The sequence below is a fragment of the Eutrema salsugineum genome, unplaced genomic scaffold, assembly GCF_000478725.1.
Source record: "Eutrema salsugineum unplaced genomic scaffold, Eutsalg1_0 scaffold_8, whole genome shotgun sequence".
In the NCBI taxonomy this organism is placed as follows: Eukaryota; Viridiplantae; Streptophyta; class Magnoliopsida; order Brassicales; family Brassicaceae; genus Eutrema; species Eutrema salsugineum.
Genome location: NW_006256414.1, coordinates 173241 through 200434, shown reverse-complemented (window position 1 = coordinate 200434; position 27194 = coordinate 173241). Strand labels below are relative to the sequence as shown.

Here is a 27194-nt window from a genome sequence, read left to right as displayed (position 1 = left end):
AACTATAAAGCATAATAAAACCCTATAGGATTTTGTACAAAAAAAAAAATCAAAAATGAAGTGGGAAGTGTATTTCATATATATATATTGTTATGAATTCAGGTGAATTATGATGAGCTTCTAAGGCGAGAAAAAAAGAAAACACCTTAAAAGAATTGTTTAATTTTTGAACTAACTATGTAGATTAATATCTACGACTCCTTATTCTAAAACAATCTTTATATAATCCTCAAACTCCAATATGGATATTAATATAATTAATAATATTCTCTCCATTTCACAAAGAGTGTCGTTCTAATATTTTTCATATAAATTAAAAAATAAGATAAAATATTTCTTATACCTTTATTAATTTGCAGAAAATAACTTTTGGAATTATATTTATATCTAATTTTTTGAATTTATTTTTGAGGTTAAAAATGGTATTTTGTTAAGTTTTCTGGACTTCCAACTTAAAATCAATTGGTGATAAGTGGAAAGGCCCAAGTACTCCCTTATATTAGTGTTAGTCCTTTTAATTTCCCCGATGTGGGATTCTAACACGCCCCCTCGAGATGATGGCTCTTATCAATCCATCTCGAACCGAATTCCACTTTAAGACCGATAATAAACCCTTTTTGGGCCATCCTTATTGGGTCAACAAACGAGACTCTGATACCATGTTAAGTTTCCTGGACTTCCAACTTAAAACTAATTGGTGATAAGTGGAGAGGCCCAAGTCCCTTATATATTAGTGTTAGTCCCTTTAATTTCCCGATGTGGGATTCTAACATATTTTATGTCAAAATTTACATTGGAATTCTAAAGTAACATTCTTTAAAAAAAAAATGTCAGAATGACACTCTTTGTAAAACGGAGGAAATATTATTCTATTTTTATTTATATTGTAAGAAGGGAATTTTGTCCCCCCACTCAAGTAAAATTTTATATATACAGATTTTAAGCCAAATAGAACAACTATTAAAAATTTAATAAGATTACCAACGTCAGCATTGCAATTTGTTTTGATTATTTATGCTTGCTTATAGTTGTAGACTGTAGTTTAAGATTTAAAATTGTATTTGGTATTACAGAGTGGAAAAAAAAATTAACAAAGACAATGAAATATGTATAGGAATTAGTTCTCCGTCGAACGTGGAAGGAGAAAAGCTGGAAGATAAAGCTTTAAACTTCAAGGGGACCTGCTGCCATTAAACCTCAGACTCCATTGTAAATATTAGAGTAATTGCACAATCTACCAATTTGGAAATTAAGCCATAGAAAATTGGTATTGTGCTATCATTCTGTTCACAATAGAAAGACAATTGAATTCCTATAATGAGTTTTTCGAATTTGCTGTTAGAATATGTTAAAGAAATAGATGGGTCCCTCAGTCAAGTTGTGTGTGTGTTAGTAGATCCGACAACAATATCTAAGTTTTTTGAAAAAGATTATTTAATTATTTTAGGGAGAGGAAAAAAAGAACAGAGATTAAGGTTTCTGACAAAAACCACCATTTGATATCGGTTATCTCTACAACTCAAAAGAGTTTCCAAATTTCGTTTTCGACGGCGAGCGACAATCTGGTGCATGATATCATTATTTTTTTTGAAGAAATCCGAAGTTTCTATTCGCAAACAAGGTAAATATGAGTTCTGTTTTCAATTTTCCGAGTTATCTGTTCTAGGTTAGTGGCATCTGATTTAAGGTAGCTAGTGTCACATATATGCAGATGTCTGATAATGAGTTACCCAAGAGGATAATAGCCACTGGAGCTGAACCTTTGGGCTAGAGGGTTATTACATATCAGAAATTCAGCATTATACAAGCATCGTTCATGGTTTAGCCGCTCCAAGCATCGTTCATGGTTTAGGCTAACTATATATATTTGTTAACATAGTTAACACTTACCCATTAGTGTCCCGTCTTCGCAGTTGGCAGTCGTACCATCCCCGGTCTCCACGTATCCAACATTTGTAGAGTAGCATTCGCCATTATCCGGCTAACAAAGTTATCTGGACATAATGTTATTTGAACATACTTCATTCTTCATTCGATCGTTGTTTATTTCCCAACATATATTAATATTTACTTGAACTTATCTGCAGTGTTTAGCCAGTTAACTTTGGAGTTGCCTCTAAATCAGAGTTATCTGTCAACACATCCGCTAATTTAGTTACACCGATAATAAGATAATAGTTGATAACTTTAAAAGTAAACTGGATCTCACCCTTCCTTTGGTTATTTCGCTTGATGCCAGTTAAATTGGCTGATGCTATTAGGTTACCTGAATACATCAACACTACCATATTCAGTTTTTATTAAATAAAACATATATGTTATATCTACCGTTAAACACATTTAGTAAAATAACAAGTTATCAGTTACCTTTTACTTTGTTCTTATCATTTTATATTTCCTAACATATAAACTTACTTGCAGTATTTAGCCAATCAACTTTGAAAGTTGCCTATAAATCAGAGTTATCTGTCAACATATCCGCTAATTTAGTTACACCGATAATAAGATATTAGTTGATAACTTTAAAAGCAAACTGAATCTCATCCTTCTTATGATTATTTTGCCCGTTGAACTGGCCGCCGTTACTAGGTTACCTGAATACATCAACACTACCAACCTCTTTTTTAAAAAAAATAAAATATATATGTTATATCTACCATCGAACATATTTAATAAAATAACAAGTTATCAGTTACCTGTTACCTTTACAAGGTATGAACGGCGAAAGATTTTCTTACAATATCTCAATTGTATTTTTTTATATCTTGTCCCCTGAACTATATAAGCATTAAATGTTCTCTGCAGAATTTGTTTCATTCAGTTGTAAGGGTAAACTTGTCTACAACGAAATAATATTATTGTATTTCCTTTATTTATAAACTTTGCTTCCCATTTCCTTAATAAATTAATCATCTGTTGGTATTCAGCCACTTAACTCTAAATATTATACCAAAACATTAAAGAGAACGTTTTTTCACATGGTCTACCATTTACAAACCTGGTTAAAATTGATTCTCCAGTCACTTCGTTGTTTTAAAACCAAAAAAAAAACTGATGTTTTGGTTAGAGGAAAAAAAATAGTAATAACTAATAATAACATCACAATCGTAAGAGAATATGAAAAGGATTAATGTGACAAATTGACAATGTAAAATGACAATGTACGACAAACAAAAATGACAATGTACATTATAAGAATGTGAAAAATAAAAAATGAAAAGAATTGGAACAATAATATGACAATACACATAAACATCAAAATCGTAAGAGATCTTTGTAGGGACACGTGTCTTTTACTTCGTACGTGTGAACTCCTATGGGCCTCAAAAGTCCTTGCGCGGTAGTTATCTGTTACGCGTGGAGAATCCTCTCACCTAAAAATATTTAGTAACACTTTTTGTGTCTATAAATAAATATGTTTTATTTTATAAAAAAACATATCGCTAAAGAAATGGTAATGTAATTATTTGTTATCCCCAATAATTTGATCATTTGGTGTTGCATGCGGGTTATATGCTCGATCGTATAGCTAGGGACCTCATGCTATCGTTATAATTTCAAGACGTACACAATTAAAAGTTAAATTGGAATTAATTATTATATTATTCCAAATTATAGGTTAATGGCCCTATATTGGTAAAGACCTTTGATTTATTTTCACCCAATAGGACCATTAAGCTATAATAACTTATAAAATTGATTATTTCTATTTGTTTAGCGTTAGGTTTTTTTTTTTGAATTTTCATTTACTTTTATATTGGAAAAAAGACACAGTATATCATTGTTTTCTTAAGTTGCAAAATCAGTTTTTACTCTCTCTTTTTAGCGAGCCTCACTCATGGAGCCATTTACCCATTTACATGTAAAAAAGAGGCCTCGAGGCTCCATTTGATGGCGTGACGGTTTTAACGCTAAAGCCCTAGACTAAACTAAAGACGCTCGTTTTTAGTTTTGTACATCGTTAGAAAGTTATTTGGAGTTCAGTTCAAAACTTCCATAGTTATAAGAAAATACTTTATTAATTATTGTTAATAGCTTTATATCATCGTCTCCCATTCGTTTGTTTTTGTTAGGAAGATGAAAGTCATGGTAATCTCACAGTTAGCATGGACTTATGTATTTTTGAACTATAAAAGTTGAGTAAGCCTGTGTAATTTTTCATAATTTTACTGTCAGGAATCGTTGTTAAGCTATTATTCTTGTTTTTAAGTCGTTTTTTTATCGATTTCAAATTAAGCAGTTTACAGCTTATATTATTGTTTTTAGTCTAGTTTTTAATGTTTTCCGTTGTTAATCTGACTTAGTTTCCTGTTTATCAGACTAGATTTCAGGATATTTTTGTTTTTTTGCAGGCTTGGTATTCCAAAACCGTTTATATAATATATACTGAAAATGTTTCAGTGAACTAAAAAAGGGTGATAATTTTTTTTTTCTAAATTCTAATATATATCTTCTCAGAATTTGTAACTTTACGTTACCACCTAATTCAACCCAGGTAGAACTTGTGTTGCGATAGATGAAAAAACATTACTTCATTATATTAAATATTTGAAGTATTATAACTAATAAGATATATATTTTCCCACTCCGCACTATAACTTTTGATGTCATTCGTGAATGTCAAACCTAATAAAGTAGTAGTAAAAAAGTGATTTATAAATGCCTTATGACTACCCATTTGTTGACAACACACACAAAAACGATCCATGTAAGCCTTAATTTTTTGTTTTTATTTGTTAGAAGGCAGGTACGCCTTAAGTAACCATTTCCTTATCCTTAAGTTTGCATTAGATAAATCGAGATATGCTCCAAACGACAAGTTCATATATAACCATATGAAATGCCCGTTTTCTATTTTTTTTTTGGTAAAAGTGTATTTTGCATTAGAACCAAAAACGGTTACATTCAGAGCCTCATGCACAAGATTACCGCACAATCACGATAAATCTATACAAAAGGAATACACATTTGAAAATTACATTTTGCAATGAAACTAAAAACAAAGAGAACCATGTTGTTATAAAAGAGGTTGTGGAAGCACTACGTGTTTGGTTAAGCCCGTGAAATAGGGTATAATTCTGCAGCGGATCGTCTGTTTTTTCTACTGATATAACTCAAATGGTGTTTGGCAGCTACAGTCTAGAGACCAATCGGACTCACACAAATAGAGTTAAAACTGCAAATAAGTCTCAATTCCCTTGAAACGATAGCAAACACAAATTAATCTTAATTAAACGTGATTTTTATTTTTATTTTTATTTTTTGAAAGAGAGGTAAACGTGCTTGTTCCTTTCTAAAGTATTAATTACTTCTATGACCAGAGCGGACTACGAACTACATGTAATATCCTCTGATGTCAACTAAGATCCTTCGTGTGTGTATATAGTATATATAGTCTGGCATTTCAACTCTCTCGGTCAATTTTTTTACCCAAACAATTTCATACTAAACTCCAAACTAATTTATAAGATACATGGAGAAACTGAACAAAAGTTATATTGCCAAATTATAATCATCAATCTGCTAATTGTTCTTGTGTTACGCTATGACAAAATCCATCAGTTTTAAATTAAATTCGCTCACTTACTAATGAACCGAACAAATGCAAACCAAACCGAAAGAATATAGGGACGGATTACGAAAATATTGATTTAGTTGATATAGATATATACACACGATACAGCAAGGTATATATGATATAATCATTTTTCTTATTTATTTACCCATTCTGTAAAAATATATCATTTACTTTGATTGGTTTTTATTGGTTGGGAAGTACACACAAACCAAAATTATCACCTGAGTGTGAGTGGAACGTTGCCGTGGCCGTGACTCAACCGGCGACAGTCAGTCAAACCGGAGCTTTTGCCTCTTTGACCTCTGCTAACACGTCAGATAACTTTTCATATCGCAGTTAAATAATATATTAATTAGCAGATATCAAATCAATTAAAATACTCAGTTTTACATAAGATAAAAATTAGACGACAAAAAATTATTACATAAAATTATTTTTATTATATACGCTGAAAGATAAGATTATATACGGTCAAAAGAAAAAAAGCAAACCTGGAAAAATTGGAATAAAATATTTACACTATGAAATAAAATAATAACTAATAAAGAGAGAGAGACCATTTGTGTGTGATAAAGTTGAAAAAAAAAAAGAGAAAAAGGGTAACGTTGTAAATATAATTATTCGGCGGGAGACCGTTGATTGCGGTTGGGAATAAAGCCATCTGACAAGGAGGCTTGTCCCATTTTTTCCTTGTCTTTTCTCTTCTTGTAATTACGTATCCGAGTAATTAAAAACTAATTTATAAAGTTGATGAGAGCAACGTGATTAATTTAAATATAGTAAAAACAATTAGAATTCAGATTTTAACTAAGTTTCGATCTGATTTAATTTTCTTTAGCATATTTGGTTCAAATGGAATTTGGTTGGATTATCAGGATGAAGCACTTTTAATTCATAAAAAATAGAACAAAAATATAGATGTTACTGGTATTGATATAATTGTATTATGTATCTAAAGTAATTAATTTATACAAATTGTAAGTTCACATATCACCAAAAATATATTTCTTACTCATAGGCCATAGCCAAATTAATACAAATAAAATAGTTTCCAGTCGCTAAATTGTCGGTGGATTTTATAAGATTTCATTTTTCCATTGCATAGGTGGATTTATGCGCACGCAGAGATCGAAAAACAAAACAAATGTGAGGAAAAAAAAAGCAAATGTATAAAAATTTTAATGTTTGAGTCCTATCTATAAAATTTTCTTACCGTTACTGAAGAAGTATACTTTGTTGTTCAACTATAAAAAGTAAGTTAGGATCGATGTTTGTAACCTAAGAATTTGTACTAGTGTTAACCTCAGATGTAAAGGTTTACAGAAAAACCAAATGTCAATGCCACTGGTCATCGTATTTTCTGTTTGTTCTTTAAATTTACTTGTATGTCCTTGTTTTTCTTTAGAATTTGTACTATTTATTAGTGTCCTCTGGTTTTTGCTATTGTCATTTTACCAGATTGTTTCTTTGTTTTTCCCCTGTTTTAATAATCATAATTTCGGACTCTTGATTTATACTCCCTCTAAATTCGTAACCATCTTTTGAAATATCATAACTTAGTAGTACTAACAAATACTTGCAATGCTTTTACGAACATACAAGCAAAACATCGGAAGAAAAAAAAAACTAATATGGTTAAAGTATGTTAAACTGGTTATGGTGTTATTTTTCAAATCATTATTGTTATATAAAAAAGAAAGAAAAAATTCAAAAAGAGCGTTTAATAAAGGAAACAAAGAACAGTAACTTAGGTTTCTAGTGGACATGTATTTTTTGTCGTCTAATTTTTATCTTATGTAAAAGTATATGTATTCTTCGGAGGATTAGGACATCACCTTTTTCACTTTTTCTCAGTTTTTTAGAGTCATTTGGGCTGCTTTTGCTTTTAAAACTCCTCGCCTTCACACTCAGCACATAACGCCTTGATGATAGTACTGTTAGATTAATTTTAATTCACCATTAAAAATTGATCTTTACTAAAAATAAAACTACTGTAGTTTTTAATCACTTTATGTGTGAATGTAAACACATTTATCAACTACCTCGTCGCCCCTATGTGGAAAAAGACCTAAAAGATTCATGGGAACACTCAACATGACTTTGTTCTTTTCATTTTCTTCTCTCCCCTTTTTTTATATAAAAAATTATTATTCTTTGTCGAAATAAGTTTTGTAATTACTCTGAGATCCTAAATATGGCAATTTACTTTAATTAAAAAACCAATAGCTGTTTTGTAATTAATTTATGATTAATGCGGACGACACAATCAGTTTATAGACTTTTCAGAAAGAAAATCATTTTCGTAATGGTGATGTGCATTTCAAAATTTCGACCAAAACTTAACACGAATTAAAAAAGCAGGAGTAATAATTATACTCAATGAACCAAACATTGTACATAATTAAAAAAACGAAAATAAAATATCATTTAATGAATGCTAACTGTCAAAAATTTCTGTCTCTTGGTACCTTCCTGCTTTCTCCTTTCTACTTCCATATATAGAACACTTTAGCTCGTCACTTCGTCTTCACAAATCCCATCTTCTTCTTCTTCCTCCTTCTCAGTCTCTGCCTCTCTAGTCTGGCTATTTCAGCGCTTTTTAGCTGATTACCTCGCCGGCATTTCTCTTTCTTCTCTCTCTTTTTTGTCTTTGTGTTTTTGCTTTTCACTATGGAGAAGTCTGCGTCCGTGGCTGCTCTGTTACTGCTACTCTGTTTTCCGGTAGCTTTCTCCGGCCATGATTACGGCCAAGCACTTTCCAAGAGTCTTCTCTTTTTCGAAGCTCAGAGATCTGGCGTCCTCCCTCGTAACCAGAGAGTCACTTGGCGCTCTCACTCCGGTCTCAACGACGGCAAATCAAGCGGCGTATGTCTCATCTCATCTCTCTCTCTAGATTTATAATGCTTTCCGTTTATCACCTAAAAACCAGATAGTAACGCTAATCTTCTAGAGAATCAACCTCTGTTTTGTACCTGATTTTTTTGAGACCGACAATTAGCTGTAGATCTATACTCCGTTCAGACGCCGACATTGTTCCTGTTTTGTAAAAAAATTCAGGTGAATCTGGTCGGAGGTTACTACGACGCCGGAGACAATGTGAAATTTGGACTTCCGATGGCATTCACGGTGACGATGATGGCTTGGAGCGTCATCGAATACGGCAATCAGTTAGCGGCTAACGGCGAGCTTGGCCACTCCATTGATGCCATTAAATGGGGCACTGATTACTTCATCAAAGCCCATCCTGAGCCCAACGTCCTTTACGGCGAGGTACTCTCTTTTTTTTATTACATTAATTCATAAATAAAGAAGGATTTCCTTTTTAATTTCTCAATTAATTATGATTTTTTTTTTAGGTCGGAGACGGCAACACCGACCATTACTGTTGGCAGAGACCGGAAGAAATGACGACGGACCGAAAAGCTTACCGGATAGATCCGAGTAATCCCGGGTCGGATCTCGCCGGAGAAACAGCAGCCGCCATGGCCGCCGCTTCTATCGTCTTCCGCCGCTCTAACCCTGCTTACTCTAGGTTACTGCTCACCCACGCTTATCAGGTAACTCTTTAAAAATTTTCGGCGTATTTTTAACTAATGGTCGATTTGTTAGGATGCGCACGTTAAGCATAAAGTGTTGGTCATATTAAATTTTACGGACAGTTACGTTGGGAGGTTGCAGAGACACATTATTATTGCACAACAGTAGAAAGTCACTTAAAAGTCATTTTCAGCGCACGTTAGGCGTTATTTCGAGGCGTCGTTTTTAGTAATGAAAATGACAAATTCTGAAAATTATGTTTACCGGAAATTTTTATCTTTGTTTTACATCCTAATTGCAACCCATTAATTTATAAATGCTTAAAAAAGAAATATTCTCTGAGATTTGCTAAGGTTATATCAGTCTCTACTCACCAGGAGTTTTAGCAAATTAGGGATTCTAACTCTTTTGAATGTAGAATTTATTAATTTTTAAAACACAGTAGCTTACTTTTTTTTTGACAACAACACAGTAGCTTGCTATAATCTAGAAAAGAGCTAATACAGTACTACTATTTAAACAAGCTAAACGGTACCGTGTCGCTGATCCCGTAAGTGGACCCCGCAAAGAATGGATCCTTTGTAGAGGGTTGGGAACGACGTCGTTCTCCGTCCATCACGGGTTTTTTGTGTTGTGACCGTACAAATCTTGTCGTCTTCCCTTTCTCTAAACGATCTCAGCCGTCCATCTTAAGTTTCTATTTTAATATTGATTTTTCATATAAACACTTCGCACGTGCCTTGGGCTGTCGGTGCCCCATACTGTGTAACAACCTTTCCCAATTTAACCTTTCGTCTTCAACAAAATCACGAGTCTGCCACTCCACACTAAAGTTTCTAAACTAACCTTATTTCATATGTTTGTATTACGGATTTGCCATTCTAAATTCAATTTTATTTTTATTTTGTTTCAGCTGTTTAATTTCGCCGACAAATACAGAGGAAAATACGACAGCAGTATCACCGTTGCTCAGAAATACTACCGATCCGTCAGTGGTTACAATGTAAGATCCGAAAACATTCGATTAGAGATTAATGGTCTTATTAATCTGTTGTCTAATGTCTGAAATTGATCTTAATTTCAATGATCAGGACGAATTACTTTGGGCAGCTGCGTGGCTATACCAAGCTTCGAACAATCAGTTCTACTTGGACTACTTGGGTCGTAACGGTGACTCCATGGGTGGAACTGGTTGGTCCATGACCGAGTTCGGTTGGGACGTCAAGTACGCTGGTGTTCAAACCCTTGTTGCCAAGGTTAGTACAACCCAATTTCGAATTTTGTCGCTAACCGGTTCGATTATCTTGGTTTGTTTGGTTCTAAACCGTTTTTTGTTTTTGTTTTTGTTTTTACAGTTCTTGATGCAAGGCAAAGCAGGACGTCACACGCCTGTGTTTCAGAGGTTTCAACAGAAGGCTGATTTCTTTATGTGTTCGTTGTTGGGTAAAGGCTTGAGGAACATTCAGAAGACTCCAGGTGGTTTGATTTTCAGACAGCGTTGGAACAATATGCAGTTTGTCACAAGTGCTTCCTTCTTGACCACGGTTTACTCTGATTACCTAACTTCCTCTCGAAGCAACTTGAGATGTTCTTCTGGAAATGTCGCTCCTTCGCAGCTTCTTTCTTTCGCTAAATCTCAGGTAAAGGATCGTTTTATGGCACCGCGCTTGAGAAAAATTAGTATTTATCTTCAACAGTTTGATGATAAATTCTTCTTTTTCTTTCTCAGGTGGATTATATTCTTGGAGATAACCCAAGAGCAACGAGCTATATGGTTGGATATGGTAACAATTTCCCTCAGAGAGTTCACCACAGAGGCTCCTCCATCGTCTCTTACAAAGTTGACCGCACGTTTGTCACTTGCCGAGGTGGTTATGCCACCTGGTTCAGCCGTAAAGGCAGTGACCCGAACCTTCTCACTGGTGCTATTGTCGGTGGCCCTGATGCTTACGACAATTTCGCTGACAGGAGAGATAACTATGAGCAGACTGAGCCTGCTACTTACAACAATGCACCACTCCTAGGTGTTCTTGCTCGTCTCAGCAGCGGACATTCCGGTTATAGCCAGCTTCTTCCAGGTTTGTGTCTGAGATTCAAAACATTGTTCCTACATGGATTCCTAAAGAAGATCATTGGAACTCAAATAGTTTGCCTTTTCCTTTTATTGTTGTATCCTTGCAGTGGTTCCAGCTCCTGTTGTCCGAAGACCAATGCCTATCCGTAAACCGAAAGTAACCTCCCCGGTCCGAGGTATGTTCGCTTGTCTACATGTGAATCTATGAATGTCTCTCTATTGAACAGAGACTTGACTTCATTGATTACTTGTGCAGCTTCTGGTCCAGTGGCTATAGTTCAAAAGATGACTAGTTCATGGGTCTCAAAGGGAAGGACTTACTACAGATACTCAACAACTGTGATTAACAAATCACCAAGAGCTCTGAAAAGTGTAAACCTTTCGATCAAGAATCTCTACGGACCAATCTGGGGACTCTCAAGATCTGGAAACTCATTTGGTTTACCTTCGTGGATACACTCATTGCAATCCGGAAAATCCCTAGAGTTCGTTTACATTCACTCAACATCTCCCGCAAATGTAGCCGTCTCAAACTACACATTGGCTTGACCAGACAACAACAAACAACTTCGAAGGATCCTAAGAAATCATAGTGTGTATAGGTCGTGAGAAGAAGAAATAGAAAGTGTTGGTTTTTCCCTCTGGTTCGTCAAGAACGTTGAAAGGTTTGGTCTTTTATCTTCATTTTTGCTTTTTTCTTTTTCGGGTTTCTCTGGTGAATATAAAAGGGTTGAGGAAGGGTGGAAGAAAGGTGTGAAGAGACAGTGAAGACTCTTCAAAAAATTTAAAGAAGAGTGAAGGTGCTCATCCTCTTTCTACGCAAAATTCAATGCTTTTAAATTTATATATAAATATATGGTGAGAGAGAGAGAGAGAGAGAGAGAGGAAGATAGAGAAAGATAGTGTTTTGTGAGATCTTCCTTCTCTTAAAAAGGGTTATTGTGAGATTTTGCAAGGATTGTTTTTTCTTTCCTTGTAGCTCAAAAAACATGTGTATGTCTTTGTCGTTTGTGTTTTATTTTTCTTGGTGATCAGTTGTAACACTCAACAACAGTCCTTAAATGAAATGTGAGTTCGTTATAACTTATGTTGAGTACTTATCTTGCTTTAGTAAAAAATCTTGCTTTGAGAAAAGACCAACAAAGTATCACATGTGTTGTTGATATGTTGAACTTTAGTAGCAAGTGACTCTGAATCTTTTCCTCAATTATAATGTATATCATTTTCTCATCTTATAACATACTTTTGTCTTCTAAAGATAGGTAAACTTTGATAAAAATATTATAATATGAAATCAGAAAAACGAATAATTGTTTTGAAAAATTGGCCATCACACTTGGAACATTTTCCCCTAAGTTTGTTTTCTACAAGGTATTAACTCTCTAAATTTAGTAGTTGGTTTCACTGAATCTATTCAACCAACTCATTAGAGAAAATATACTCAGTAGATCTACTAAGAAACACTGAAATAGAAAATTATACATTTTGGGTTATACAGAGGATTTTTATCACAATATAAAATACAAAAACACAAAAACATGAGGTGGGTATGTTTAGTACAAGGAAGGCAGACATCTTTGTTTTACAAGCAAAAAATAAAACTTATGATGTAGTTTTTTTCTTTGGCACAATCAACTTCGATCTTAACACAACACAGACACATATAGCAATATGATTTACAGTGAAAACAGAAATACATTAAACCCTGAGACTTGTGCAACAAATTCCTTCTTCACACTAGCTGCAGAGTAGTATAAAAGCTTCACTTCTTTGCCTTGTTATACATTTCATCAATCTCTTTCTGCGTAAATAAGAACAGAAGTTATGATAATTCGATTCAGAAAACCTCAATACATCATTAAGTCTGGAGATAATCTAAAGTTCTTATGTATCCTGAACGTGTTGTTTACTTGTTTATGTGAAAAATTGAAAATGATAAAGACTTTTAATCTACCTGATAGTACTTGAGAAGCTGTGGCCTTTTCTTCTTGTAAGAAGGTGTAATAAGATCTCTTTCCATGTCGAATGGGACGGTGTCCAAGTGAACACCTTTGATCAGCTCAAATCCCTTCAGCTGTAAGAATTTTTCTTATTTAAAAGACTGTTGTAAGAAAAGAAACAAGAATTAAGAAGACTAATGAACAAATTATAAACCTTTTTGTCTTTGGCCACTCTGTTGAATTCTCCAAGGATAAACTCTTTGGTCTTTGCGTTTTGACAGATAGACTCAAAGTTTCCCGAAACATTGTGTTCTTTAGCCCAATGTTCGATCTGTATCTTGCTTGGACATACCACAGCCACTAAGTAAGACTCATAGCTGTTTCCATATACCCATATCTGCATAAATTTTGAACACCGATAAAAAAAAAAGAAACCGAACAAAAACAGAATTGAAACCAAAACCGTAAATCGGATCTTGCCAATACCGATTCAATGGCAGCTACGTGGCTGTAAATGTTCTCCAAGTTCTCAACAGCAACGTATTCTCCTTGAGAAAGTTTAAAGATGTTCTTCTTTCTGTCGATGATTTTCATGGCTCCATCTGGTTGCCACTCACCAACATCACCAGTGTGAAGCCAACCATCAATGAGGACTTCTTGAGTGAGATCTTCACGTTTGTAATAACCAGAGAACAAAGTCTTTCCTCTAATGCAAATCTCTCCACGTGGCTTGCTCGCAAGAGCGTCGTAACCCATCTCTGGGACTGACTCGAGCCTTATGTCAACGTTTGGAACCGGTGGACCCACAGTTCCAAGCATTTTAAGCTCATTTGGGATCGACACAAATGTCCCACCACAACTCTCTGTTAGACCTGCAAAAGTAAAAAGTTGTTTCATCAATAGGAGAAAGTCTTTGTTATTATTAAGACCAAGATCAGTTTGATGTGTTGTAAGGTTCTTTGTTCATTACCGTATCCTTGAAGAACATGAGCACATGCGACAACTCGAAGGAAAGATTCGATGTGAGCTGCAAGAGGAGCTGCTCCTGATAGGATTAGACGCACTCTTCCTCCTAATCCTTCTTTTACCTGAAAATGTTTTTTTCAATGTTTTCAAGATATTGGTAAACAATCAAAAGATTTCAGGATCAAGACATAGTGTTCATTTATATATGTATGTCATTTTTAGCTTCACCTTCTTAAATACAATTTTGTCAAAGATTGGAGCTGCTTGTTCATGAGGCTTTCCTTTCTCCATGTTACTATGCTTGCTGAAAAAGGTATTAAAAGGTTTCAGAAAACAGAGATTCCAAGTTACAAAACTTTGCTTTTTGATCTAAAAAATGTCAACACTTACTAGTTGAACGCAAAGTTGAATAAGGTCTTCTTTAACAAACCACCATCAGAGAGTTTCTGCTGAAGACCTGAAAAAAATTGACAAAAACAGAGAAGAATTAGTTTCAATGCTTGTCGAGTTTTTTAAAACTAGTTTTGCAAAGTATTTACCGGTGTATATTCTCTCTAGCACACGAGGAACAGCGCAGAAAATAGTCGGTTTCAGTGCAGCTATGTCTTCGATCAAAATCTTAACATCCTGAAATAACAGATAGTGAACATATAATGAAACAGATTCTGTAAACAAAAGAAACGAATTTATATATGTCTATTATGCAAAAGAAACATTTCTATAACTTACCCCTCTCCAAAATCCTATGGATGCTGCTTCATAAATAAACAGCTCCTCGATGACGCGATCGAAGATATGAGCCAGAGGTAGATATGAGAGATAAACATCTTTACTGGTTAACTGTAACATCGCACAAAAGGAAACAAAGAAGAAACTATTATAATGGTCACTTCTTGATATGTATTGAACTACTGATGATATAAACAACAATAAGTTACCTCTTCATTGATAGTTTTAAGCAATTTTTTAACACCTTCAAGAAGATAAATAATGCTCTCATTTGTAAGCAAGACTCCTTTAGGATCACCAGTTGTGCCACTTGTATACATTATTGTGCAAATATCGCTTCTTTTCTTTTCTGGTAAATCATAATGTTTGCCTTCACCCTTCGAAGTAACACATTTACTTTCAGAATTCTTATTATTATGATGTAAAAGTATAATTAGAACATAATACAAATATGATTCTCTTACAAGCTTCAAGAACTGGTCCCATGAGTATATTGTTAATCCATGCTTGTCAGCTTCTGCTCTTTGCTCATTTGTAACCTCACCAAAGCTCACAATATCTGTTCCAAAAATAATATAAGAACTGTTTCATTCATTGGCCTTTCTTCCATCAAACAATCAAACACAAGAATAGCTTACTTACTCTTCAAATATTTAGTTGAACCTGGAGCTGTTTTCAACAACTGAAACATCAAAAAGAGAAGCCCAACAAAACAATTTGTTTTTTTTGTTATTCTCAGAACTTAAAATGGAGAAAAGAGAGTGTATGATAAGAAATTACCTCAGAAATCTTTTTCTCCTCTGAAAAAGCAAGTGATACCTCAGCATGACAAATGATGAATTCAATTGCTCCAGCACCTACCAAATGCATCATCCAAACTATTATACATACATGAACTTGACTGTAACGCGCAACAATTCATCGATTATTATTAGGGCCAGCTCAAAAGATTTATGAGATATATTCAAATGTTTAAATTATAGACTCTATTTGTATGTAAATAATCTTTAATAAAAGGATATTCTAACATATAGATAATTTTTTTGTTAATTTTATTATGGACCATATGGAAATGCAGATTAGAAAAATTCCTCTAAAATGGCCATGGATAGAATAGGCAAATGTTACATACCTAGAGTGTCATATAAAGGTACACAATAAAGCCCATGAGCATTGCAGGCCTGAAATCAATAGGAAATCATTTTAAAAAAAAACACATAAGTTTTTGCTAATTACAACTATAGTTTAAATCTCAATCAATATCACCTCCATGCTTATAATCCACTCAGGGCTGTTGGCGCCATAGATACCACATTTCTCTCCCTGCGTGTGACAAAGCATACAATAAATGTAGAAACTCTAGATGCATCATATGTATATAATTCAAAAATGTCGAAAAATTAAAGAGACAGTAATTACTTTTCCAACTCCAATAGTTCGGATAGAGTTTCCAAGCTTAATCACTACATCATATACTTGTTTGTAAGTTTGCCATACATATTTCCCAGCCTGTTGGAAGAAAAAGACAATAATAAAAATCGCAAAAAACAAGAATTTGTGTTGATTAATTAATTGCTGATTAATAGTTATTGATTGCTTACTTTTCCATCAACAATTTCTCTACGACCAAGCATAGGATTATCTGGAGACTTCTCCACAGATAAACTGTAATTAGAACAGAACAACCACACCAAAAATTCATATCAATTCTTTTGTTATTAGCAATAATAACCATGAACAGAAACGCACACAAGCAACATAGTCTCATTGTCTTAGATCTTAAGCTCTAATCATTCGGAGATAACTACATATTTTTGAAGTGTCTGCATGAGGATCATCATATGGAAGTCAAAGTCAACGATAATCAAATTGACTGGACTTTTGCGATAAAAATTTGACTATAGTAAAAGGAAAATCTGATGCCGAAGTTAATTTGACATTTTCATTAACAAAAAATAAGCAACCCCAAAATTCTGCTCTCCCACATTTTCTCGACAGTTAAACAGAGCCTAGGCATGAACGGGAAAAGAAAAAAAATGTTCACGATAAACCCTCGAATCGAACAACAAAATTCACTGATTCAAATAGTTAGCTCTTTTTTATATATATAACGTACTTCTCTTACACTTTATTTGTTTTGTACTAACCAGAAAACTTGCAAATTATCATAACATTCACGTATAAATAGCTTTCTTGAATTCGAGAACAACATCCACAATGAATAATAACCAAAAAAAAAAAAAAAAAAAAAGAACAAAAGGTGATATCTAACCGGAAAATATCCCAGCAACTGATGAGATCATCGGCCGGTTCAGGAAAACCGTCTTTGGCGTAGATACTCCGGTAAACCGAACCGACGGACGGACTTCCCCCATCGACGCCTTCTTTTCCCTTCTCAACCTCAACGATGTACCGATTCGCCGCCATTTATTATAATTATATACGATTCCGCGTGTGTATATGTGGTTTATTTGCTCTGTGTCTATATTTATATATATGCGTTTGTGTTCCCTTTATATATATATATATATATATATGGATGATGGATTGTTCGTTGAATTTTTAGAAGAGAAGCAAGTAGGCAAATTTTAAAATTGCGTGTGAATGTTATAATGGGGAGATAAAAAGATTTGTACGACACGAGGTTAGCTGACCAATCCTCTCTATATTTATTTATTTAGTTTTCTTTTTCTTCATTAAAGCTTTTTATTTTATGAAGTGAATGACTATTCTCGACTAATTATAACGTGATGGTAAAGATTGACCAAGTCAACACTTTAATTTCTATTAAAATTTCACAACAAGAGAAATAAATATAACATATAGAAGGAAATGTTAATTAATGTAATGGTATTCATTTCTCCCTAAATAATGAAGTGTTGCTATTAAATTACCAGGTTTTTTTTTTGTTTGACAGCACACAAGTGCAAGATGGTTGCTTATTGTATATTGAGATTTGACTTTTATATAACAGTAAGACTATATTGCTATCCGAATATTATAGAGGCCATATGACATAATCAATTTACATAAAAAAAAATACCATACATAGTGGTTAACCATAACTAATTAAAACTTGTTGTCAACCAAAATTCGGGAGTGATGAAAATAAAAAAAAATTATGTGTGGGAAGCGGTATGAGATTAAGTAATGAAACAGTTGTTTTAATTTTATTTTTAGGTTAAAAATTTGGTTAAGAACCAAAACATAAAATGATACATTTCTTTTTTGTTTTGTCCTATTGATTTTAAAGAGATTCGAAATTTTGTTCTTACTGGGTGAAGAGTAGTGTAACTATCCGCATTTTTTAGAAACGTCACAATGTTGTTTGAGATTAACTGTGGCTAACACTCCAGGCCAGAAGGTTCGAGCTATGAAGCTTATATATGTGACAAGTTAGAGCCTAGCTAGAGAGGTAAGATCATCTTTTAAGTTTTTATTCGGTTTGATGCTCGCAGCTCGGTTTGAGTTTAGAACGAGAGAGATCGTCATTTATGAGACTGATCGGAAGAAAATCTAAAGAAGAGTGCTTGTAAACTTATGTACTTCGGAGCTGGTGAAGTGTTGTGTACGCTTTGCGGAAGATAATCGACATTGGTGATCGAGCTTGTAATATTTGTCTCATTGATTCTCTTTTTGGCTTGATTAAGTTCTTGTTTATTCAGCGAGCGAGAATTTTGAAAGAGAGAGAGTTTGCCTATTGATTCAATTGGGAGTACATTTTCATAAGAGACCAGAGAAACAGAGAATGATCAAGGAAAATATAAAATGGCATGTGACTTTTGTCCCCTGTTTATAAAAGTTAATAACATTTAAAGACTAAATCTGTAAAGTATATGATTTTGTTGTAACACAATCTCTTACACTTGACTAAGTTATCTAGCTTTATGATGTTGTTGCAATATCATGATCATCTGATAGAGATCAAGATGTTTTGTTATTAGTTGAACTAATATCAATGAACTTATTCACAATGGTGGCATTTTTCTGTGGACAAAATTGTAGGATATAAAAATAGAAACTTTAGCAAGAAAACGAGACTTATAGAAAGGGGTCACTACCATTATTTCCATCACGTCCCATTTGAATTAGTTCGTAGTTCGTACCTAACTAGTCGATTGAAGTTTTGATCAATAGCGGACCACTCTTATTAATATATCATCGTTCCATATTTATGAAACTAACCACCCTCAAAGATCTTTTTTTTTTCACCCTCTAAGATCAATATGTATATATCCAAAGTTGTTTCATTTATAGTAGAAAATTTAACAACTATTATTTGTAACTACATCATCAAAAATATGTTCAAATTTTATTTGAAAAAGAGTATAGGATACTAGATTAGGATTTTCGTGAAGTATTAATGGAATGTTGGGTGTTTAAAAAAATCCATAGATCATGGGTTTGGAGATTACAATATTGGCTCTCAACAAAAGTGCCAACTTTAACTATGAGAGTCACAATATCGGATGAAGTTTCAAATAGGTCAGAATATTATCTACAAATTATAAATTTCAAAAACTGTATGTTCGGACTAGTTATATCATCAGAATTATCCATCCACATTTGTTTGTGCTGACTTCTAAGGCAAATAAAATTTAAACTAGATTTTTTTTTCCTTTACCGGTATTAACATTTCGAGAATAGAAATAAGAAACATAAAGGTAGGACCATATGAATAGCCAAGACTTGAACGCGTAACGAAAATCCGTACGAGAAAAAGACCAAATGAAAACTACGTGTTGATTTCGTCACTATTAATTTCCTTAATTTAATCTGCAACCGAAAATGGTAGAACGGATTATTTTAGTCGTTTTAGGCTTCATCTGAATTTTATTACCGTTGACTTTGAATTCTTCTGAAGATAGACTTTTTGTGCCTTTGTTTTTGAGAAAAAATAGAAATGTCGCCATATTCTTTTGAAAGTTTCAAAGCCACATCCTTCCTGTAAGATTCTTATTACATTCCAAAAGTTTCGGATTACGAAACAAGAAGCCGTTATGGATAATGGCAAAAAAATTCAACGAGCAAGGAAATGGGTCTAGTCGAATATACTCCTGACTCCTACCCCAAGTATAAAATTATTCTAAGTTTCATTCACATTACAGGACAAATTCTATTGTGGTTGGGCTCAAGGACTCATAATGGTATCCTTTACCTACTCGGCCCAATCCGGCCCACTATCCTCACAAAGCTTAGGAGACTCTACAAACTCAAGAAACGAAGATTGGTGGTGAATTATGGGAGACTCTTCAACACAAGTCAAAGACTAACATGTGTCACCCATATTTGTTGATCATTCTCGATGGATTTGAAAGCGATATCTATTCTCAATGTTTGTAATTATCTGGCTGGTTCGTTATGCGTTTTGAATTTTGCGACACGGTTTGATTTTTACAGCTTTCGCGTTGAATTTCTTCCTCGACTTTTGGTATGCTTTGTTTTTTTTTTCTATGATGAATTTGTTTGGTTGTGAGTTGATTCTACACTTAGGAAATACTCATCTCAGTATGTCTTGTCAAGAGAGTCAAGAAAACCTATAAACTAGTCCAAGAAGAAAAAGTTTTACAAATCCCTAGACTACTTGTTTGTTTTCATTGTGCAGTAAATGGGGGTAATCTGAGCATTAGAAGTGGCATTAGTTTACTTTGTTTTCAAACCTGATGTAAATAAGTCAGATTCTTATTAATTTGTCAAAAGAAACTTCTCCTTATCTCATTAATTTTGGATTTCTGGATTAATATTTTATAAAGAAAAAACACTTCAATGATTCAACGATTGTGTGAAAACCGACCCAAAGATGAACTAATCATTCGATTATTAGAAATACTGGCAATAAAATTGTATAAGCATACATATGTAAAAGATATGGGCCTCACCTCTCATTTATTAAAAAAAAAAAAACACTAAAAAAGTTTACAGTACTTACTTACTTCTACCATTTTACAAAATTTGAACTAGGATATCAATGTCAATGATATGGTGTAAGTTTATATTATTGCATGAGTCAGTTTGGTGTTCTGATGTAATATCGGGTTCACATTCATTTCACACTTTTAATTCTCGCTTTGAAGTTACATTGTATAGCCCACTAGATTCACTTATTCGTTTTAATTTCTTACAAAGGGTATTTAATTTAACTAAAAAGCGAAAAAACAATACAAACTATGACAATTAATCTTAACCTTTTACCAAAAAAAAAACTATGACAATTAAGTTACGCAATTTTGGAAGTAAAGACGCAGTAAAGGAGAATTAAGCAAAAGTTTAATCTAGTTTTAGAAAGCTAACATTGCGATGTACGTAGTAAGAGAAGCTAAGAAATGAGTTAGCATTTTAGTCCCCTCTAGATCTACCAGTTGAATAGTCCTTGGCCTCTACGCCCTCTTCTACCAACCGTAAACCAATGCTCTTGAATCTTTTGGTGTTGCGAGGAAATTAGAATTCTGTCCCGAGGCGGCCTTGGGTACTATGTAAATTGTAATGTGTCCAGCTTCAAATGCCACTTGCATTTTTCTGTGGTCCTCCTTAATGAACCAAACCAAAGTGAGACTGAGTCTGGTTTTCAGTTCTGATAGCAAACCGATTACTAACTGAACCGATTCAAAAGTGTAAATTGAACGGATAATACATCCAATTACAGATTTGGATGCTGAATTCTCATACTAGAGCAGATTTCTCAACAATCTAAATCGATACTAACCTCAGCAGAAACCAAGCAACTAGGATTGATTTTTGTATACTTGATCCGAATCTCGAACTGAAAGATCATAAAATACAAACGTATATAGATGCATGCATTAAACCAAGCTGAAACAGAAATGTAACGACATATATCTTACGTCGGATAGTCAATACGAAAATAAGAAATATACATTTTCTTATCAATTTGTTGTGTCTGAATATTTTACTTTACACGTATGACATCAGGCTATTTAATTACTCAATAATGCCCTGAAAGTCGTACCTAAAAGCTGGCCCTTGTCTCCCGACATTTCATTATTTTCCGGTGATCGATAGATGAGAACGATGTACTCAATATAAGTATATAGAGTATTTTCTTGTGCAAGAGAACAAGAGTTTGGTTTGTAATCTAGTAGTAGAAAGTTGCAAGAACACATAGATTTTAAATTTATAAGAAGCCTTAAATCGTGGTGATGGGTATCGTAAATCCTACTTGTACATAATAAAACAATTTATTTTCTTTCTCTTAATGATCATTGCTAATGCATGTAAATTTTGGAGGATATATTAGTGTTCACATTTGGTCCAAGCACGTGATCGGATTTTTATACTAACGAACAAAAAACCATCAAACAAAAAAAAAGTCTATGAGTTTGAATTATTTATTCTTGCATTGTGTGCTTTAAACATTTTATATTTTTGGGTGTTAAATCTTAATGTTTTAATGTTCATTAAAAGCTACTTCTCAAAAGTCTTTGCATTGTGTCCGTGACGCTGTCGGGCAACAGGTTCCGAACGGTTGATGTCGACATTAACCTAACGGTTGTCTTTTTGTGATAATTATTCAATTGAATATAGCCTAAAGTTTCATATTTATTTATTCATTTAATTACGCAGTTCATTGATCAACATGTCAGATGTCAAAAAAAAAAGATTGATCAACATGTCGATACGTTAATTTAGATTTTACATTTGAAAAAACAATATTTAGACTCCATCCAATATAATTCTTATGATTTTAAACTTTTAATGTATAGACATATTCTCTATTATGTTTTTTGAGTTTTAAATTCTCAAATATGTCAGAGTCACTCAGAATAATAATGAGAGTCGTTGGGAAATTTCAAAGGCTTTTTTGAAAGACGAATCAGTAAAAAAGATTTGATTCTATTAAAATATTTGATCATCTCTATATATATACATATTCATGTGTTTTCACACTCATGCCAAACACTTATTTCAAAGAAAAAGAGAAGCAAACTCGTTTATTTTCTTTTCTAGAGATTTGTCATCTTTTTTTTCTTTTTTTTTTTTTTAGTTTGGTAATAATGGGAAACTGCATGGAGAGGTGGAGGCAAGGAGAAGGGGAAGAAGGAAAGACAGAAGTACGAGAAAAGGCAAAAGAATCATTAAAACTTGAAGATGATGATCATGATGAAGATGGTCGTGGAGGGATGAAGGTGAAGATAGTGCTTACTAGACATGAATTGGATATGTTTTTGCTTCAGATGAACAAAAAAGATGATGGAAGCTTGATGATGACCGAGGATGTTATGGTAGAGCTAGAAAAGAGGATCATGAAAACATCATCATCGTTATCAACATCACCATCATTGATGGCATGGGAACCGTCTTTAGAGAGCATCATGGAGTGCCCCGAAGTCCAGGAGATGGATAGATGAGGCTGCTAAAGATATGATCTATATGATGATAATGAGTATGAAATTGATGATTATTGTGTGATATCAAGCATTTGTGTTAGATTAAGATGATGAAAATTTTGGATTAGTTTTTTTGTTTGGGTTAGACTAGTTTTGAGGTCGATCTCTTTCCATATAAATATTTTGATATATCAAGAAGAAATATTTATCTTGTGGATGGGTAGGATCTAATTGTAAGATAAATAATATATACTCGTTAAATTGTCACGGTTTGGGGGTGTAGCTCATATGGTAGAGCGCTCGCTTCGCATGCGAGAGGCACGGGGTTCGATTCCCCGCACCTCCATTTTTTAATATTCTGTCTTAATAAGACATAACTATCTCATCCTCAACCGTCGGATTCTTCCTTTTTGTTGGTCTTTTTCGATAAAATCGACGGACCAGGATTAATTGAAGCAGTAGAAAAGAAAATTCATTTTTTTTTAGGAGACCGTTGGTGTCTTTCCCTCTTTCTCAGCCTCACGTTTCTCATCTAAGATTCGCAGAGAACCGCCGATACTCCTCCGTCTTCTTTGCCGGTGACTTTCGCTTCCTTTAACTTCCGATTAAAACTATGAGCCTTCGTGTGGTATCCTCCGTATTCTATCGCCTCCCTAACCTCCACGAGACTCGTTCTCTTCTTCGCTCTATATTCTTCATCCACGGGAACAAACCTGCGTGTATCGGTCGCCGAAGACCGATTCTACACTCATCCTATAGCCGCCGGAGAAGTGACAGTGTTAGTGTTGGCGCCGCCGCCGATGTTTCGGAATCGCCTTCTTCGTCTCTTCTGGACGACGAGCTTTTGAGCAGCGTATCCGCCGTTAGAGATGCGGATGAAGCGCTGGATATGATTTCTGATCGATTCGGATCCGATCGCGGCGGAATCGTTGAAATCGAAGATTGCCGTTCGATTATCTCCGCCGCTGTCAGTCGTGGCAATGTCGAGCTTGCTCTGTCGGTTTTCTACGCCATGCGAGCGAGTTTCGATTTAGGTTCTCTCATCTCGAATTTACCCCAGAGAAGAAGTGATTGATTGAGTAAGCGAATTTTAATAGTGAATGTGTATCGCAGGTGGGAGTGAAAATGATCGATGGAGATGGTCAAGGCCTGATGTTGAAGTCTACACGATGTTGGTTAATGGTCTTGCTGCTTCATTGAGAGTTTCTGATTCTCTAACGATCATCAGAGATATTTGCCGTGTTGGAATCTCCCCTGCTGAGGAGGTAAGCACTAAGCAAGCAACAACATCCAAACCCATTTTTTTTTTTTTTTAAGAATCAAGAAAGCAATCAGCTATAATTGAAAAGAAAGGAGATTGGTTTGAGCTTACTTAGGTAGGGTTCATGTAAATACTCTGGTATATGTTTATAAGCATGATGACATTGACATTGATCTAGGTTCCCTTTGGTAAAATTGTGAGATGTCCGAGCTGTTTGATTGCCATTGCTGTTGCACAACCCCAGCATGGAGTTCAGGTAATGATGATCCGATCAAACTTCTGTGCTCATCAACATATCGTTTTCAAGAATAACTGTGTATGTTTTGCTGAGTATGTTTATAGATTGTCTCCTGTGCTAATTGCCGTTACCAATACGAGCTTTTCTCTGGTGACATAACCAGCATGGAATCAGAAGAGCTCGGGTTAGTTCTATTCAATATGTTTTTTTTGTTCTTTGTTACATAGTTCTAGGAAAATGGTGATGTAGTTTATTTTGGTTCCGAGAGTGGCTATTTGACCTGAATAGATTGAGACGTATATGTGGTGTGGTGTTGATGATGAGATATTCACTTTTTCTAAGGAGCTACATCTGACGAACGCAGCAAGGACATTCCTCTGTGGGAAAAAGGGCTCAGACTAATCCAGATAAAGAAGAACAAGCTCACATCTTCTGTGCATTCTATTGTGGTAAAACTAATAATCCTCATTGTGAACAAGGTTTCATTTTCAAAAGGATACAATTAGATACAGCAACATAATGTAGTTATTGCATTGGGTTTCTCAGGTACAAACTCCTTCTGGTACAGCACGAACGCACCGGTTTGCCACTGAGACAGCCGAGCTCCCAGCGCAAGAAGGAGAAAGAGTGACAATTGCATCTGCTGCTCCTTCAAATGCTTACAGACAAGTGGGACCTTTCAAGTTTATTCCCAAAGCTCCAAACCTTTACCCTGGAGAACCCATGAGTCTCACAAAGCACAAGGACGGACGAGAATCGCTTTTGCTAAGACCTCCTCCTAGTAAAGACGGAGATAAATCCTCGTTTCTCATTCCCCTTGTTGCTGTTTTGGCTACTGGAGATGCTGCTTCTGGCATTATTGATCCCGGTTTGCCTCAGTTACTCTCAGTTGCTGCTGTTACATCACTGGCAATCGGAGCAACCTTTAATTCTTTTGTCCTTCCTCAGCTTAATCAGGTATCACGTGAAACTGCATATGTGTTGGTGGTGTCTTGGGTATGAATATTCATAATCACTTACATGGTTGCAGCTACCTGAACGGACAGTGGATGTGATTGGTATCAAACAGCAACTTTTATCTCAGTATGATGTGCTGCAGCGTCGAATAAGAGATCTCAAAGAGGCTGTTGAGAAAGAGGTACTAAGTCTCATTTATCAATACCTCTTGAAACCCACAATATAGTGAAAGGACTAACATCTGAAACTACTTTGTGTTGTGTCTTTTTTAGGTGTGGATGTTGGCTCGAATGTGCCAGCTCGAAAACAAAATTTTAGCCGTGGGAGAGCCAGCTTACCGGTATGACCCTCACAGATCATTCTAACCTCATCATCTAGGAAGTGTTAACAAAAAAGTATATCTATCATAACGTGTGTGTGTGCGTTCCTACTCGAATTTAGAACTCGAAGAACAAGAGTAAAGATGGTACGAGAAAGTCTGGAAAACTCCATAAAGGGAAAGATTGAGCTGATTGATAGCTTCGCCAGAGTAAGAAAATGGAACAAACACCTTTTCACACCGTCTGGTTTCTAACTCTTGGTTTAAAAAAAATTGTTTTGATTCTCGATTGAATTATCGTTAGATATCATCAATGATTGAGATCGAGGTGGAAATGGACAGTGATGTTCTTGCAGCCGAGGCAGTGAACAATACTGTGAGTTATTTATTTGCAGTTCACTTATATGAACCTGATATGATCGAATCTGAGACTAACTGAAAGTCCATTGTTTCACAGGAAAACATTGCGCAACAGATAGAGCAGATGATGGAACTCGAGAACCTTGAAGAGGTATAGATAGATAGTTCCAAACGCACTTACATTCGAATTTTGGACAAAACAAGCATACAGTACCTTTGTGTTTATTGTTTACTTTATTGTTTGAGATGCAGAAATGGAAATTACAGGCTGAAGCAAACGATGAGGCCGAGAGACTTCTCAGCTCTCAGCCTTAAGCCCGTATATCAACAAACAAATTCGGTAAGTAAACCATCATCATAAATCATACAATCATACATTTATTTTACATCATACATTATACATAATCATAGAAAGCAATTATCTTTCCTTTCGGCGGGCATACGAGTGACATTAATAATGTCTGCTGTCAAAACTACAACGTAGATTCGTCAATGATACCATGAACTTGTGGACGAATGTTCTGGCATTACACTTTTAACTACAAATATTTATAGATTCCTTTTTTTAAAAAGCTTTTTCTTTCGCCAGAGCTGCGTTTGGAAATTTGTTTCCAGTGTAAAAGTAATACAGCAAAAACAAAATAATATGGTGTGAATATATTAATGTTGATCATCTGGATGATACAGGTCAAAACTTCTGGAGCATCGCTAAAAGTTAAAGTTTCTTTTGTCGGTCGCTACAAGTTAATTTCTCTTAGCTAAATAATATATGTAAAATATATAGTTTAATAATCACCGGAATCTCTATTTTCGTTGTATAGAGTTTATATGATTTGTATGCTTTGGGATTGTTTCTTGTCTGTTTTATTTATTCCTGGTTAATTATGAGT

The 27194-nt window shown here is 34.5% G+C and overlaps 4 protein-coding genes and 1 non-coding gene across 5 annotated transcripts; 4 read left to right on the top strand and 1 right to left on the bottom strand.

Moving 5' to 3' along the window:
• The first annotated feature begins 8103 nt into the window (after positions 1-8103).
• Positions 8104-12260, top strand: LOC18009598 (endoglucanase 6). The gene is made up of 9 exons (XM_006391559.2): positions 8104-8443; positions 8636-8848; positions 8935-9135; positions 10029-10118; positions 10207-10371; positions 10471-10755; positions 10845-11193; positions 11297-11365; positions 11446-12260. The coding sequence occupies exons 1-9, from the start codon at positions 8249-8251 to the stop codon at positions 11736-11738; spliced, it is 1860 nt and encodes a 619-aa protein (XP_006391621.1). The 5' UTR covers positions 8104-8248; the 3' UTR covers positions 11739-12260.
• Positions 12261-12714: 454 nt separating this feature from the next.
• Positions 12715-17396, bottom strand: LOC18009547 (long chain acyl-CoA synthetase 3). The gene is made up of 18 exons (XM_006391558.2): positions 17097-17396; positions 16426-16489; positions 16244-16333; positions 16091-16147; positions 15957-16005; positions 15605-15681; positions 15467-15506; positions 15289-15383; positions 15034-15201; positions 14825-14935; positions 14635-14722; positions 14486-14552; positions 14324-14399; positions 14100-14217; positions 13616-14001; positions 13344-13526; positions 13144-13263; positions 12715-12990 (listed from the first exon to the last, which is right to left on the bottom strand). Exons 1-18 carry the CDS (start codon positions 17249-17251, stop codon positions 12952-12954), a joined length of 1983 nt encoding a protein of 660 aa, XP_006391620.1. The 5' UTR covers positions 17252-17396; the 3' UTR covers positions 12715-12951.
• A 5341-nt stretch (positions 17397-22737) lies between these two features.
• Positions 22738-23435, top strand: LOC18009552. Its single transcript, XM_006391557.2, has one exon. The coding sequence runs from the start codon at positions 22837-22839 to the stop codon at positions 23188-23190; it is 354 nt and encodes a 117-aa protein (XP_006391619.1). The 5' UTR covers positions 22738-22836; the 3' UTR covers positions 23191-23435.
• Positions 23436-23442: 7 nt separating this feature from the next.
• Positions 23443-23515, top strand: TRNAA-CGC. The gene has a single exon. It is a non-coding gene; the product is annotated as a tRNA-Ala (tRNA).
• A 152-nt stretch (positions 23516-23667) lies between these two features.
• Positions 23668-27190, top strand: LOC18009535. Its single transcript, XM_006391556.2, has 13 exons — positions 23668-24203; positions 24283-24434; positions 24609-24686; positions 24773-24852; positions 25033-25117; positions 25215-25625; positions 25699-25806; positions 25898-25965; positions 26067-26154; positions 26249-26320; positions 26402-26455; positions 26557-26644; positions 26992-27190. Exons 1-12 carry the CDS (start codon positions 23783-23785, stop codon positions 26617-26619), a joined length of 1680 nt encoding a protein of 559 aa, XP_006391618.1. The 5' UTR covers positions 23668-23782; the 3' UTR covers positions 26620-26644; positions 26992-27190.
• The last annotated feature ends 4 nt before the right edge of the window (positions 27191-27194 follow it).

Bases quoted from the DNA above. Each gene is read 5' to 3' on its own strand.
- LOC18009598 (XM_006391559.2), top strand. From the start codon at position 8,249: ATGGAGAAGTCTGCGTCCGTGGCTGCTCTGTTACTGCTACTCTGTTTT. The intron at 10,119-10,206 runs GTAAGATCCGAA...TTCAATGATCAG, and splicing joins GATCCGTCAGTGGTTACAAT to GACGAATTACTTTGGGCAGC. The intron at 10,756-10,844 runs GTAAAGGATCGT...TTTCTTTCTCAG, and splicing joins TTTCTTTCGCTAAATCTCAG to GTGGATTATATTCTTGGAGA.
- LOC18009547 (XM_006391558.2), bottom strand. From the start codon at position 17,251: ATGGCGGCGAATCGGTACATCGTTGAGGTTGAGAAGGGAAAAGAAGGC. The intron at 14,553-14,634 runs GTAAATACTTTG...AATTTTTTTCAG, and splicing joins GCTAGAGAGAATATACACCG to GTCTTCAGCAGAAACTCTCT. The intron at 14,002-14,099 runs GTAATGAACAAA...TTACTTTTGCAG, and splicing joins TCATGTTCTTCAAGGATACG to GTCTAACAGAGAGTTGTGGT.
- LOC18009552 (XM_006391557.2), top strand. From the start codon at position 22,837: ATGGGAAACTGCATGGAGAGGTGGAGGCAAGGAGAAGGGGAAGAAGGA.
- LOC18009535 (XM_006391556.2), top strand. From the start codon at position 23,783: ATGAGCCTTCGTGTGGTATCCTCCGTATTCTATCGCCTCCCTAACCTC. The intron at 24,435-24,608 runs GTAAGCACTAAG...ACATTGATCTAG, and splicing joins GAATCTCCCCTGCTGAGGAG to GTTCCCTTTGGTAAAATTGT. The intron at 26,155-26,248 runs GTAAGAAAATGG...AATTATCGTTAG, and splicing joins TGATTGATAGCTTCGCCAGA to ATATCATCAATGATTGAGAT.